Source organism: Chrysoperla carnea, chromosome 5 (assembly GCF_905475395.1).
Source record: "Chrysoperla carnea chromosome 5, inChrCarn1.1, whole genome shotgun sequence".
Lineage (NCBI taxonomy): Eukaryota > Metazoa > Arthropoda > Insecta > Neuroptera > Chrysopidae > Chrysoperla > Chrysoperla carnea.
The window spans coordinates 2,766,124-2,781,769 of NC_058341.1; the positions used below are offsets into that span (position 1 = coordinate 2,766,124).

The 15,646-nt window shown below is 27.5% G+C and overlaps 1 protein-coding gene across 1 annotated transcript in view; it reads right to left on the bottom strand.

Annotated features, from left to right (window-relative positions):
• Positions 1–15,646, bottom strand: part of LOC123300294 (orexin receptor type 1) — a 53,147-nt gene that overhangs the window by 25,561 nt on the left and 11,940 nt on the right. The window contains exon 2 of the mRNA XM_044882846.1: positions 7,105–7,284. Coding sequence (XP_044738781.1) covers positions 7,105–7,284 — 180 coding nt within the window. The remainder of the gene's footprint in view (positions 1–7,104; positions 7,285–15,646) is intronic.

The following is a 15,646-nucleotide window of genomic DNA, read 5'->3' on the forward strand; positions in this document are numbered from 1 at the left end:
ACTAAAACGGATAAAGTAATTGAACTAATTACAGTAATTTATTTTTCCACTTATTTATATACACTTTAAAAAATTTCTATGGTAATTTTACTAAAAAATGCTAAAACCCATGTTTAAATCGGTTTAATTTCTCACTAATCGATATCTTCATGATTTATTTTAATTTCCTTAACTGGCTTTTGAGTTTCGTCAACATTTTACACTCAGGTAATAACCGAACTAGAACCAGAGAGAATCTATTAGTTTTTCTATAGAAACTAAATTTAAATTTTAGACATATAGTGACTTTATTATGTCTTTGCAACTTAAATAAACATTCTAGAAACTTCTGTTCTGTTTTAAAGAAGACAATTACATAACAAGGGTTCATTTTAGTTGTTTTGGGTTTTGGATTAAAGTCCGTTTTGTTTTACTAAGCGCCATTCATTCAATGTAGAAAGGTAATGGTATTATACTCGAAAGTATTTTGATAGAGTGTTCAGAAAATGGATAAGGATATAGAATTGGTTCTCATTGATTTAATCAAGAAAAATGGTGTTTCTTATGGCTGACGTTTTTCCTGGAAGCATTGAAGTTCAGGCAGGATGACTTACATGTGGCTTCAACCCATGGCCTAAATATTAACGTGTTTCGATACCAAAACGATAGTGTTACCAAAGAACTGAAATTTTGTATGTCAATTAATGAGTATTTGATACGTTTTCTGTATAAATTTCAAGTCGATTCTCTGTACGGTTTACGGTAAATTAATTATTAAAAAACAGCCCTTTTTACATGGTTTTTTGTCAGTAAGTGCTTATAAAAGTGATTTACCTTTTACTTAAGAAACTTTTATCAATATTCTTCAAGTTTTAAGCTTTAAAATCAAACCAAAATTAAGAACTGTGCATAAAAATGAAAAATTTTTCTTGGGTAAAAACACTGACTTTGATAATTAATTTCTCCTAAACCGTACAAAGAATCGATATGAATTTTTCACAAAAGACGTGTAAAAAGATATATTTGTAGGGTTTAAATATACTATTCCTGAATCATTAACTCTTAATTTCTCTATGACAGCCGAAAACCTTCTTCGAATTCTGAGTAAACTCCCGGTATATACGTATAATATTATTATATTCGAAGACAATAGGTAAATATAATAAATATCTTTAACTTGAAACTAAATTAGCATCAATGACATTTAACATTCAACATTTCAACCTCTAAAAAACAACCTAAAACCGAAATAACCAAACTATATTGTTTAAAACAATACAGAATTCTACGGTTATCTATTTCAATCTAATAAATTGTTGTTCAAAATCTGATTAAATCATTTTGAAAGTTAATAAGTTAGTTTTTTGCTCTTTATTAAATTGGGTTATATAGTACGTTTTAATTGGTCGAAATGTTCTCATTATAACTTTAATAAAACTTTCATACACAAAATAAATTAACTTATATGGAAATTTATTTCGTTTTGGTCCTTCGAGCCGGATATAATAGAAAATTTAAAACAATGTATGTATGTTGACACCTGACATAATTAGTTGACTTTACGAAAGTTTCCAAAACCAAAATTGTTTTGTTTCTAAAACTGGCCATTTAATTTAAATTTTTTTTCTATTTGTTTAAGGATGTACGAACTTAAGGGTAATTTTGGATAAAAGACTTCAAAAAACGGTAGATGGATGATATGTTTTCATATAGATTTCTTCAAAACTAGTCTTTGAAAATTAAAAAAAATTATTGAAACCAAAAATATACCCGATGTGCCGACTAATTAAGGATGTATGAGCCCGGTTAGGTTAGGTTATATTGTGATACCATATATGTGTTTTACCACATTTCCGCTGATAATTTCATTTATCAGCTCCTCAATTTCAGAGTGCACCTCCTTCATGCATATATCATACACAACTCCAGCCCATCACAACTATTAATTAAATTAATTTTTTTGCGACGGCAGGAATCGAACCCGCTACCCTAAGCATACCGCGGGCGGAATTGGTTAAGCCTTAACTAACTGAGTTAGCAGAACGACGGTATGAGCACGGTAGTAAGGACACAAATTAAAAAATATATTTTTTTTTCATTTTTTATGGTGAATTATGATCTAACTTGACAATATAAGTCGAAAAGTAAGAATACAATATTTCGATATCTGGAGTTTTTTAATTATATTTTTTGTCAACATTCATGAAGTCGTTTCGTTAACAAAATTCATCATCAAAGTTGAAAATAAGGTACAAATAATTTCAACCACAAGTTTACTGACATTAAAATAAACATTCAAATTCGTTTCACAGCTTTGCTATCACTAAATCCATTTCCAACCTTGTTTTCTCAAAGCTTTGACTAAATATAGTTAATACTCACTTCTGTATGAATGTTTATTTAATAACATACAGAAAATGATCTCTTTGATAATTATGACATATGACCATGTCATTCTATTTATTATGACATATTATTTTATCATACTTATATATGATTATAAAAATGGACATAATGTGAAATTATCAATAATTTTAAAAAACGGTGACATAAATGCAAGAGTTATATACAAATAGGAAGGACATTATTGAGATGACAGAATGATGTCATGTATTATTTTATGAAATATGTCATAATATGTAATTTTAAATGTATGATAAATAAAAAATAAAAATCTCTATATATTATAAATGCGAAAGTAAGCTTGTTTGTTTGCTTGTTTGTTTGTTTGTTTGTCACGCTTTCACGCTAAAACCAGGGAATGGTTTTTAATGAAACTGTACAGCAATATAGCTGATATATCAGAATAACACATGAGATATAATTTATAAAGATATATTAATAAAAAATGAAGGGTGATAATGAAAAATGAATTATCAATTAATCTTTTTAAATACGTCTCTGTACTCCTACACTAAAACTTTTTCCAGGCACGATGTAAAATTAAAAGTATAACTTTTTGATTTGTATTTTCACAAAAAATAAAAATAAAAAATTTAATAAAAATCTAAAATTAATACTTTTTTTAATCGGCTTTAGTTATAAAGTATATATAAAAGCCTAAAAAGCTTTTTTTACGAGATTTTATTTTATATATTTATTTATAAAAATACGGATGATGACTTAATATTTAAAATAAAATATTTCGACAAAACATCATCGATTTAGAATTAAAAATTTATTTGACTATCTTGAATGGGTTTTTCAAAATGTTTTTGGTTTGAGGCATTTTCTATGAACTCTATGAAAATAAACCAAAAAAAATAACGATGCCTATGCTTTTGTTGTCTGAAGATATTAACAAAACAATTTCTTTTTGTATATTTACAGTATGGTAAACTCTTTTACATAGAGGTCGTGTGGCGTTAATTAGTATCAGATTTTTTTCTTTTTTCAAAATCAACTTTTAATTTTCCAAATGAACAAATAATTATGGAAATATAAATTTAATATAAGAAAATTTACATAAATGAATCAGAATATGTAATTAATTACGAAACACTTGAAAAATTTGTTATTAAAATTCTGACAGGAATAATTAAGATAAAAAAATTATAAATCCAATATATACAGTCAAACCTGGGTAAGTGAGAACTGGATAAGTGATAAAACTCTATATAAGTGAGAGTAATAGCCAGGACCCGTCCATTGAAGATCCCAAAGCCTCTATTACCGAGAAACAGAAACCTCTGTAAGAGAGAGTCGTGTTTCTCTCATGGACCTCCGTAAGTGAATTATTTAGCTTTCAATATTTCGAAAGCAAAGCAGATATCGAAAAGTTTTATTCTGATTTTTCGCCTACATTCATGAAGTTATAACAAAATTCATCAGCAAAGCTGAAAATAAGGTACAAATAATTTCAACCCTAAATCTAAAATTGACCGAGCACTACTTAAAGAGATAGTGTAAATTAGAAAAGAGAGGAAAATTACTAAAAAATACGATTTGAGTGAAATTTGTATAAAAATATTTTCTTTTTAATTTTGGCATTTGAAGTGTAGTTTTAAATATCCTACCTAGGGGACACTCTATCTTATGTATGATTTTCTGCATCTAATTTTCCAATAAAGATAATGTGATTTCACATAAAAGTTCAAAGTTTTAGAATTTCAAATTAAGTACGACTTATTAAAATATAATTATATGTATACAAGCTTTTGATTCAAAATATGTATAATAATTATTTCTAGTTAACAAAGTAATAAGTAGACTTAATTTAGTTAGACTTTATGCTACAAATAACATGCTCTACAAGTTAAAAGCTTGCTACATACGCAATTTAACTTCTATTGTGCTTTTTCGTATAGATTTTAATAAAGTTAATTTTCTCGCAAAAATAGGAAGTAGTTATTACTTATTAAAATATGTGTGTTTAATAAAATTTTCAAACTACTTCACTCATTTTCAAGCCTGATAAAATATGTACAATGTGTGCCATAATGACTGCATTCAAATCATGAAATCAAAACTAGATATAACAGCCATTTGAATCGCAGCTTACTCGGTTTTCAATCTTCTTCCGTGTATGTTTTGAGAGACTTCTATGAAGTATCTTTGGGCTTTTACAGGATTTTAAAATCAAATGATTGCCCAGGTCAAAAAAGAACAAACCTTAGAAATTGTAGATCTAAAATTTGTAGGGCATTCGGAATCGGACTAAATTTCTGTTTATCACTCTAGATGAAAAATTCTCACTTCACGTATAGAAAAGTGAAGTTGGTTTTTAAAAATCTTTAATGCAAAATTTCAATGTTTAAAATTACAAATTAAGCAAAGAGGAAGACTAGACGAGAGGGTATCGCCATAGAGATTAAAAAAAAAACTTTGTTTTACTAAAAGGAGATGGGCAACCTTAGAATGCAATCTTTGATTGCTCATAACTTCTTCGTTTTTAATCAATTTTGATTTCTCATTCAAATTCATGGAATCAAGTCTAGTTTTACATTTTAGGGTAATATGGCCAATTCGACATCAAGATTATCCCCTATTTTGAAACTTGTTACCCTTTTATTATGTTCTCATACATACCTGTCAAATTTTTCTTTATAATATTCAAAACTGATAGGTATGAGCCCTCCGAGGCAGAAGCGATAAAATAAATCACCGTATTTCAGTTAATAATGAGATACCATATTATCTTCTGAATAAAACAACTTTAGGATCATTTTTCCTAGTACACATTGTACATATATGCGAATATAAATCATATTCTTAAAAATGTATGTTTCAATTTTGATAAAAACATGTTAAAATAATTTTGTATACAAATAATTTTCATAACAATAAATGTAAATATCTAGATACTAGATATCAATAAAAAGTATCTCGATACTTTTAGGGTAAATATCGTTAATGTACTTTATATTATAGAATAGGTTTTGTCATATTTTATCAGAATATATCGAGAAAAGTTTTTCAGAATCATTAATAAATAATTTTCATAATAGAATACTAAAAACATGGTAAATATTTCGATGACATGGCTTTTATTATGTTTGCTAAATTTTTTTTTTTTTGATAAATGATTTTATTGAAAATATCTGTCTATTATGATAAAATTTATTTGTGCTTTTATCGAGTGTTCGGATATTAGTATGTAAGTACGTACTTTTACTAAGTTTAGGTCACAAATCATATCCGATTTTGATAAACCAAGTACGTAATCCTTCTAAGTTTTGGTCTTGTAGTCAAATTTAACGTAACTTTAATATTTTTCAAGAATTTAGGGTCCTTGTCCAATATTTGGCATAACGGTGAATCGTAGCAAAAAACTAACATTAAAAATGAAAAGGTTGGCCCAAAATTAGTGGGATTCAAAAAAAATTTTTTTCAAATCGCATAAAATTTGCGTGTTTTATCAAAAAATCGATTTTTTTAACTTCATGACGTCATCAAAATCCAAAAATTTTGATTTTTCTCTGTCACACTCAAATTATATTCGATTTTGATGGACCAAGTATGTAATCCAACTAAGTTTGGGTCATACTTTTCAAATTTGTGGTCAAATTTAACGTAACTTTAATATTTTTCAAGAATTTGGGGTCCTGGTCCAATATTTGGCATAACGGTGAATCGTAGCAAAAAACTAACATTAAAAATGAAAAGATTGGCCCAAAATTAGTGGGATTCAAAAAAAATTTCTTTCAAATCGAATAAAATTTGGGTGTTTTATCAAAAAATCGATTTTTTGAACTTCATGACGTCATCAAAATCCAAAAATTTTTATTTTTCTCTGTCACACTCAAATTATATTCGATTTTTATAGACCAAGCATGTAATCCAACTAAGTTTGGGTCATGCTTTTCAAATTTGTTGTCAAATTTAACGTAACTGAAGTCATTTTAAAGAATGTGGGGTCCTGGTCCAAACATTTAGCATAACGACGAATCGCAGCGAAAAAATTATATCAAAAATGAAAAGGTTGGCCCAAAATTAGTGGGATTCAAAAAAATTTTTATTCAGATCGCATAAAATTTGCGTGTTTTATCAAAAAAATTGATTTTTTTAACTTCGTGACGTCATCAAAATCCAAAAATGTTAATTTTTCTCTGTCACACTCAAATTATATTCGATTTTGATGGACCAAGTATGTAATACAACTAAGTTTGGGTCATACTTTTCAAATTTGTTGTTAAATTTAACGTAACTCAAGTCATTTTAAAGAATGTGGGGTCCTGGTCCCAACATTTGGCATAACGACGAATCGCAGCGAAAAAATTATATCAAAAATGAAAAGGTTGACCCAAAATTAGTGGGTTCCAAAAAAAGTTTCTTTAAAATCGCATACAATTTGGGTGTTTTATCCAAAAATTGATTTTTTTGAACTTCATGACGTCATCAAAATCCAAAAAATTTAATTTTTCTCTGTCACACTCAAATTATATGCGATTTGTAAGAAATTTTTTTTGAATCCCACTAATTTTGGGTCATACTTTTCAAATTTGTGGTCAAATTTAACGTAACTCAAATCAGTTTCAAGAATGTGGGGTCCTTGTCCAAACATTTAGCATAAAGACGAACAAAGTTAGTGGGATTCAAATAAAATTTCATTCAAATTGTATAAAATTTAGCTTTTTATCCCAAGAATTTAATCTTAGATATGAAAAAACCATAAACAATACTTACACCTAGATCAATATATGTGATATATATCGGATAAGGTAGAACAATGCAAACAGCCAAAAACCAGGTACCAGTTGCACATACGAAGGCTGGAATGCGAGGTTTCATCGGATCTTGCACTAAATGATATCGATCCACAGCAATCAGTAGAAATGACAGCATACTAACATGAATTGGAATATCCTGGAAAAAAAACAGGAATAAACATTAGTTTTCATTATAAAATGTAATGGCTAGCATAAAAACCACATGCTAAATTTTATTTTGTTAGAAAGTGACACAAATAAAACTTTGATGGCTTTTATATAACTGCTTTTCGACATATCAATAGGCTATTATTAAACGAAACAAAAAAATTAAAATCTGTTCAACCGTTTAAGTGCTATGATGCCACAGACAGACAGACACAGAAGTCGTTTACCACCCCTTTTGTAGGTTTGGGGGTGTTAAAAAACGAAAATGGGTTAATGGGATGGGTTAAGTTAGATTGCTCTGCTCAAAAAATTTCCTTTCATAGACATTATTGATATCAATTTTTGAGGTAAATACAATGGAGCTTTGTATAAAACCATTGTACTCGAATTTTCTATACATATTAGAATTATTTTTCTAGCTTCATACGGTATGCTCATCATTTTATTATATGTACATGAACATAATATAATTTATTTATTAATTATTTCTACGTATGTGATGTAATTAAATTAATTCTCGATAATTATTCTACAATATTTTCCACATAACAAATCAAGCAACTTTTCGAATTCAAACAAATCGAACAAATTTTCTATCAACATACCTGCCAACAACATGTACAAGAATACCAACGTATAGAAAATTTATTTAAACAGTAAAATTTAATTATTAAATGTTCATAGATACCTTTCGACTATAAAATTAAATTAAATTCTATATAAAACAAGTGAAAATAAACAATTGATTGAGTTAATTGATGAAATACCATGTATATGTAGCGTTGATTACGGTAATCGTTTGTTTTTGTACGTCATGTAAGTAAAGAAAGATAGTCACTCTTACACATAAAGTAATAAGAGTATCTTTCTTCTCAATTCCTCAGTGGATAAAGTAATAAACAAACAAACACATACATAATATATGTAACGTATAAATTTTAAAACATATACAATATCTATATAATGTTTCTAGCCTAATTTCGAAAAAATGTTTCAAACAAAAGTTGTATATTTTTTTATAAGAAGCATTTTTACTCAGAAAGTGTAAGGGAAATAAGTGAGAGCAAGGGAGGTGAAAACTATAACGCCGTAGTCTTTGGTTTTACACCCAGCAAAAGGGGCGATATCATGCTATTAAAGTAAAATTAAAGATATTTAAAACCTGTATTTATAATGCCTATCTCACTAACAACATTTGTGCTGCTAATAGTCTGTCGAAATACTCGAAAATTCGTTGTTGAACGATAAACTTAAATCAAGAAGCTCCCCTTCACTATTAAATTGGCTTGCCGCTTATTTAATACTGTCACCTTTAAGTATTTTATAATGCCATGGGAGCTTGGACTATGAGAAAAATATATAAAAAAAATTGACAGTTATTATTAAAGCATCATTTTCCATCAAAGGAAAATTTAATAAAACTGTAATTAAACGTACACTTAACTACACAATAAATATGAATTATAATTCGAAAAAAAAAAATTAGATTTATCATAGTTATTAAATTTATTAACTTTTTTTTAAATCAATTCTAACATGGATAATTTTAGAATTCAGTTGCGCAGATCTAAAACCAAATTTGAGGAAGGAAAGTCATGGTTTTAATGGACTTAATCTCTTTACATCACAATGTAAGAATTTAGTATGATCCCCGTTGCTCGGGAATGGATATTTCCGTCTAAAACTCAATATAGAATTTTTTCGTGACTAGACAGGAAAAATACTTGTTTTTTTTGCTCAAGAATTGCTTTTTTTCTTATCACAAATAAATTTCTTTTCGTTTCATGAATATTTTTTTTCTTTTTTTATATTCTTATTTCAAATAAAGATAGTATATTTCTTCAAGCTATAATTTCTTCTTACTGCTATATATAATATAAAATCCATCGAATCTTTCGAAATGAAGTTTTAATACACTTAATCGTTGTTTTTTTGTTCGAAGAAATAAAGAAGTTAATCGATATACAACTAATAAAAAAAAGAAAATGTTTTCAGTGATTTATTTAAATCAAATAAATATTTTTATTTTTTTTATTAGTATTTAAAAATTTCGATTAAAAAACTTTTTATGATTAATTTTCATCTATTCAAAATTAAATCAAATTTTATTTTAATAATAAAAAACCGTGTCTAATATATATTTAATAAAAAAAGAAAATAATATATTATTTATTTTTATTTACTATAAATATTTATGATGTATAATCAGTGATGTTTCATAAAAAAAACGAGTTTAAATGTTTAAAATGAATTACCCTGTAAAAGGAAATAACATACATACAACCGTGATAACTTTTACAAAATTTTTATTTCAGTATTTAAAAAAAATAAATAAATAAATAATGAAAATAAAAACGTGTATTAAATTTATGTATAATTAAGTGGAAAAACACATAAAAAATATTGAAATAATATAAGTATTTTATTTTCATTTGATTTATATTTGATTTATTTTCATTTGATTTATACAACAACAAGAACAACAAGGTTGTTCTTGTTGTTGTATATAAATGTTTAGTTTCACAAAACATTATTTAATATAGTTGCAAGTGACATCTAGTGGGTATTTTTTGTGCTATCTAAATAGATACGTACTTACAATATAAATATAAATAAATTTTATTAAATAAATATATACGAAATAGAAAACTGGTTGAAAAACGAAACGATGCTCTTTTCTTGAAAATTTGTAACCATAGTGGTGAATACAGCCCTGGTTGTAGTTCGAAAATCAAGAGAAATACACTGCTTATCCAGAAAGTAACAGCAGATCGTCACTTAAACGCAGTTACATCTGCTGATTACAGGATTTCTGCGAGGTTAGAGTTAATACAGAATGCGTAACTTTTTCTATTCTAAGAATCATCTCCAAAAAAAAAAATCCGATCGTAATTCAATCGATAATTTAACCAATATTGAAGCTCTACGAAGCACCATTTAACTGCAGAAGTAATAGATTCCGAGTAATAGATAGTTGAATCGATTCCACATTTGTTAAGGAGTTTTCAGAGGTTAGGGATTTTGCATACATAGACTCAATCAAAATTTTGCTTCTACTTCGAAGTGTAATCAAAAAAAGTGTCTATCATTTCTTGATTGAAGTTATATATAACTTATAAGCGGGCCAAAGACTTAATCCACTGTTGTCAGTCCCCAACATTTTTTTACAGTTTAAATTATAAATTTCTCGAAATCTTATTCGACTGATACAGAGGAGATGTGACCAGAGGACGATACACAATAACAAAAATAAAATATATGATTTAATAAAACACACATCTGTGTATTTATGTCATTTTGTACATCCCTTGTAATTTATTTACCCTTCGTTAAACTTAAATCTTATTTTAGAGCCCAAGCTGTATAAGTAAGATACAATAATATTTATTCTTACATATACATATGTCTCTTGCAATTATCCTTTTTTTATTTATAACCATAAAACAAATACTAAAAAAACAAGATATTGTTCATTTATAACAAACGTCCTACACCCCCATATTACCCTATGTTACAGAAAGGAAAAACAATAAAATTGAGCTATATAAATAGCATTTTCCTACACAAATTTGATATGATTACCGGGAAATTTGGTAATAATTTACATCGAGGAATTCTAATTTAGTTTATACTACTTTTGAACATAAAAATAAATAATAGTTTAAGAAATACTATAAAACACGCTTTTGTAACTAGCTGAACTAAAAAGTAAAAAATAATTTCTTGAAATTTAATAAAAATCATTTATTCGTAAAAAAAGCGTGGGGTGCTAAATTTCAATTATTGTAAACGACGATACAATGATTTTATTGAATTTAAAGAAATTAGTTTCTACTCTTTAGTTCAGCTAGTTACAAAAACGCGTGTTTTTTTTAGTTTTTTTAAACTATTATTTAGTTTTTTAGACCAAATTCAGTATAAATATGGTGGGAGCGCAAATAAATGTATATAGTTTCAGATGGAAATCGTAATTCCTGAAAATTCTATAATCTGGGCAATCAAATTTTTAATTATTGTATTTTCATCTTGATAAGTTTCGCCAAATTTCGAGTTAATCCAACTTAAAATCAACGATGTTTAATTAATTCATCGGATATATCATCGAAACTCATTTTAATATTTTTTATGCTCTAAAATTGACCTACACTGACCCTACAATATAACTGTCCTTCAAACCCCTCTTCGCAAACTAGTGGTACGTCCATGATAGTTTTTCGCCGTAATTATATTTAAATCTATCCTGACATTCGATTCAACACTGGCACGATAGATAATCAGATTTGTTTGAATAATGTGTGTATTTCTAGTTTTCATTCGTAATAATTAAATTATTTCTATGTTGCAAACAAATGGACCAGAATGAGCCCAGTAATACCTACATTTTTAATTATAAACGGATTTAAAATTATTAAATTATTTTATACATATATTTGTATAATCTCTACAGGGAGTTTCGCTCAAATTTAAAAGCCAAAAAAAAAAGGAACAGGTCGTTCTATCTTTTGAAATAGTGAGAGAAGTGTACTGAGCCCCATACCATATCTCCCACACACTTGTCGATCGTGAAAAATTTAAATTTTTATTTTGTCAGTAAAGAGTAAATAATAGGAAAAATTATTTAAAATTGAAATTTAATTATGTAAAAAAAATTTTCTGATGTGTACGTGAAGTCTTTGAAATGAAAAACTTTTTCCGTTTAGATGAATTCAACAAAAAAAAAACTTTTCTTTCTTCGTCCTATGTAAATAATCATTTAAAAATTTATTTTAATCTTAAAAGTTTTTCACAAACTTTCACCTTTTTTTTTATAATTATAGTTCAAGAGTCGATGACATACAGATTTTTAAGGCATTATCGACATTAAATCCAGCTATAAAAACATCGGTTATAGCGACGACCTGCGACGAAATAGAACAATCTCGACTGAATCCCATTATAAACACAATTATTAACGTATCAGGTATAACAACATCGATTATAACGTCATATCGGCTATAGTGACCAATTTTCATTAGAATATTCATAAGCCCACATATTGGCTAAAACGACCAACAAAGATACATATGCACATACATTTATTTCAATATAAAAATTTACATATCGCTTATAATGACTATCGGTTATAACGAACATGATTTCCGGTCTCTTCGATTAAATTACCTAGTATTAGCTTTACCAATTTTACTAATCTGCAGGTCTTATTATAAAGTCTATGGTCGTTAAATGAGCATATTTCTTTTAAGCCAATTCCATCAAAATCCATTGAATTGGTTTTAAGATAAAATCGAGTCAAAGATCTGAAAGAAGGATTCTGAATCTCGACTTACATGCATTGTCTACTTCGTAAACAGTTCACATGGACTCTTAATAATTCTTAATATTTCCTAGCATGGGTTCCTTGTCTATGAGAAAAATTGGTTGAGAATGTTGATAATGGAAAATATAAAATAGAAAGAAATTTTACCAAAGAAAACTTTTTTTCTAACATAAAAGATTTTTATATTGAAATTAACATTTGAACACAAAAAATAGTGTATTTTTTCGAATTCTTTACCTAACATATCTTCTCGGTTCTGTTTATTTTCTAGAAAAAAAATGTTCTAGAAAAGATTATATTCCAACCTAAAAAATGAACCATTATAGCGTATTAAAAACCGTCCATTTTTCTGCCCGAGCCTGTGTATACATATATTTAATATTTCCATACTAAACGAAAAATCACTTCGGCACAACCTCAGAATTTCCTCAATTTTCGAAAGCGAAATAAAGAAAAATTTTTAGAATATTTAACGTGCGAAATATTTTATGCATTTGCAGAACGCGTGAGCAAATCTCTCATAACGCGACTAAAGATTAACAATCGGTTGACGCGAGAGATGACGAGATAAGTTCCTAAGAAGCATATATTCATTGGCCAGCTCAAATAATCATCTCTAACTTGCTGTATCTCAGTAATAAATTATTTCCGGACATGCATGCACTTTTTGCCTATTTTGAGCTAAAGCACACGCTACTTATATATTGCCGAGCAATTTTGAAGCACTTTGTATACTCTCCTAATCACCAATATTATATAATTTATTTATACGAATACAAAAAAATCTATAATATTCTTTGACAAATTACATATAACATTATTTAGTCGTATCAAAAAAGATACAAAAATATCTTGTTTTTTTCACACCACCTTCTTATTTTTCTTTGACACAATACTTTAACAAACAATATGTGTATGATTCCTTGATTCCCATCTTTTTTTATATCGTTATACATGTGTGTGAAAAAAAGGAATATTAGCAGGGATGTTTTTCATGGTGTTATTATGTTTATCTCTATAATGCTTCATCAAACTTCAATAGACAAGACACTTTTTTTTACTTCTTATCTTATACGACAAAAAATATACATAACAAGATAAAAAATTACAGGTTGTAGTTTTAAAAACTGAATATAGGATTTAACAAATTTGTTGTAATATAGATGCTCGTAATAAACACTCCTTCAGTCATAAGAATCTATTCTCGAATACAATTTTACGTTATTCAAGGAAAATAAAAACGGGACTGACCATCATCCGATATTTTTAAAATTGTTGTTCAGATTTTCAATTCTGCACTATATAAAAAGCATATATACCGTTATTAAAAATACACTCCGTACAATTATATCTATATAAAGAATTCTTTTATTAGAGACATACAAGTGTATATTAGCCTTAAATAATACTTGAATCAGGCTTGTTTCCAACCAAATAGTAAGGTGTTATATTTAATAAAGTCCTTTAATTCAAATAAATAAAAGATATTCATATACACTTCGATAAGACCTTATAGAAAAGGAGAAAAGATTATCATATATCTATTTTTAGAAATATTTTATCTCAAATTCAAACTTTTTTTATATATCGGTATAAATAAGCAAAATTATATAAAATTTATAAATATAATATACCAAAAGTTATCACAGCCAACTTTTTATTTTCCAATAGACTTGGAAAAACTAGTAGTTTTGAAGTATTTCAAATTTATTTAAGTGATAAAAAAAGAATTATTAGAAAGCTATTGGTTTGACCTATTCGTACTCAATCTAAATTTTTGTATGTAATTTATATGAAAATTTCGAACTCAATTACTAAAAATCCATTTTAAAAATCATTGTTCATTACAAAAACATCCACTACATAAATATTTATTTAACTAGCTTAAAGTTAACCTATTTCTGGAATAATAATTCTAGACCAGTAGATCACAATACTTCAAACTGCCTTATAAACTAATACCGGCCAATTTCCAACCATTACTAATGGGTATTGGGTGATTAAATTCGACGGAATCGAAAACAAAAAAAGCGATCATGGTCTATTTCTTCTCTCTTTGCTTAATGGCTATCATCAAGACCCTCTTTCCCATTGGGAATAAGTTTCCAGGGCCCCACGATTCTTTTAATGCCAAAAAGAATCACCGTGGATATGAAATTGCCAAAATCAAAGGTCCTCGGGGAAGAAAGATATGCTGTATTTTAAAAAGGGACACGAGGGACCCTCTTGATTGAAGATTGGGTAAAAGATTATCGCAGTTGTCATAGGGGGTCCAAGGATTAAATTCAGGTTGGGAAATTTTTTGGGAACACCCCATTTTTTTCGGTTCGGGGGTTAAAAATGGCAGATTTTAACTAGTTATTAGTTGACGGTCCGGTATAAACTTTTATCAAACTTATGTAATTTATATAATAATGAAACATCGAGGAAAAACTTAAAACTTCTAATTCTAATACTAGAAAGTTTTCTAGTGAGTGCTTGGATTAGCAGAACTCTTTGAAAATATCATAAAGTAATCTTTAGTAGCTTGTGCTTATATTCTAAAAACTTTTCAATATTGTGAGTGTGTATTATTAAGATAGAAAACTTCGTTGTGAAAACCATTAAATTAAAATTTATATCCTGAAGTTCTAATTTTCTTTGTTAAAATTATTGAATTGTAATATATACGTATACGTTAGATGAAAAATTCATGTAATCATCAAAGTTTTATGTTATATTATCCTCGACAAGGAAAGTAGAAAATAAGTCAGAATAATATAATACCTGCACTTTAATACATTATTTAATAGTGAAAAGACATTTCTAGGCCAGTTTCTAGCCTCAAAAATTGGATTGGGACTGATTCTCTAAATATGTGCGTCATATATGTCAATTAGAGTGATTCCACAAAAAAGGTTTTGAGTAAAGAGGTAATTTAATAGAAGTTTAGGGTTCAGTACCCGAAAATTTTTTCGGGGTTTTTTAAATTTTGTAAATTTTACTTGTTGGGCTAAGAATGAGATTGGTCTAGCTTTGCCAAGTTTATAAGTAT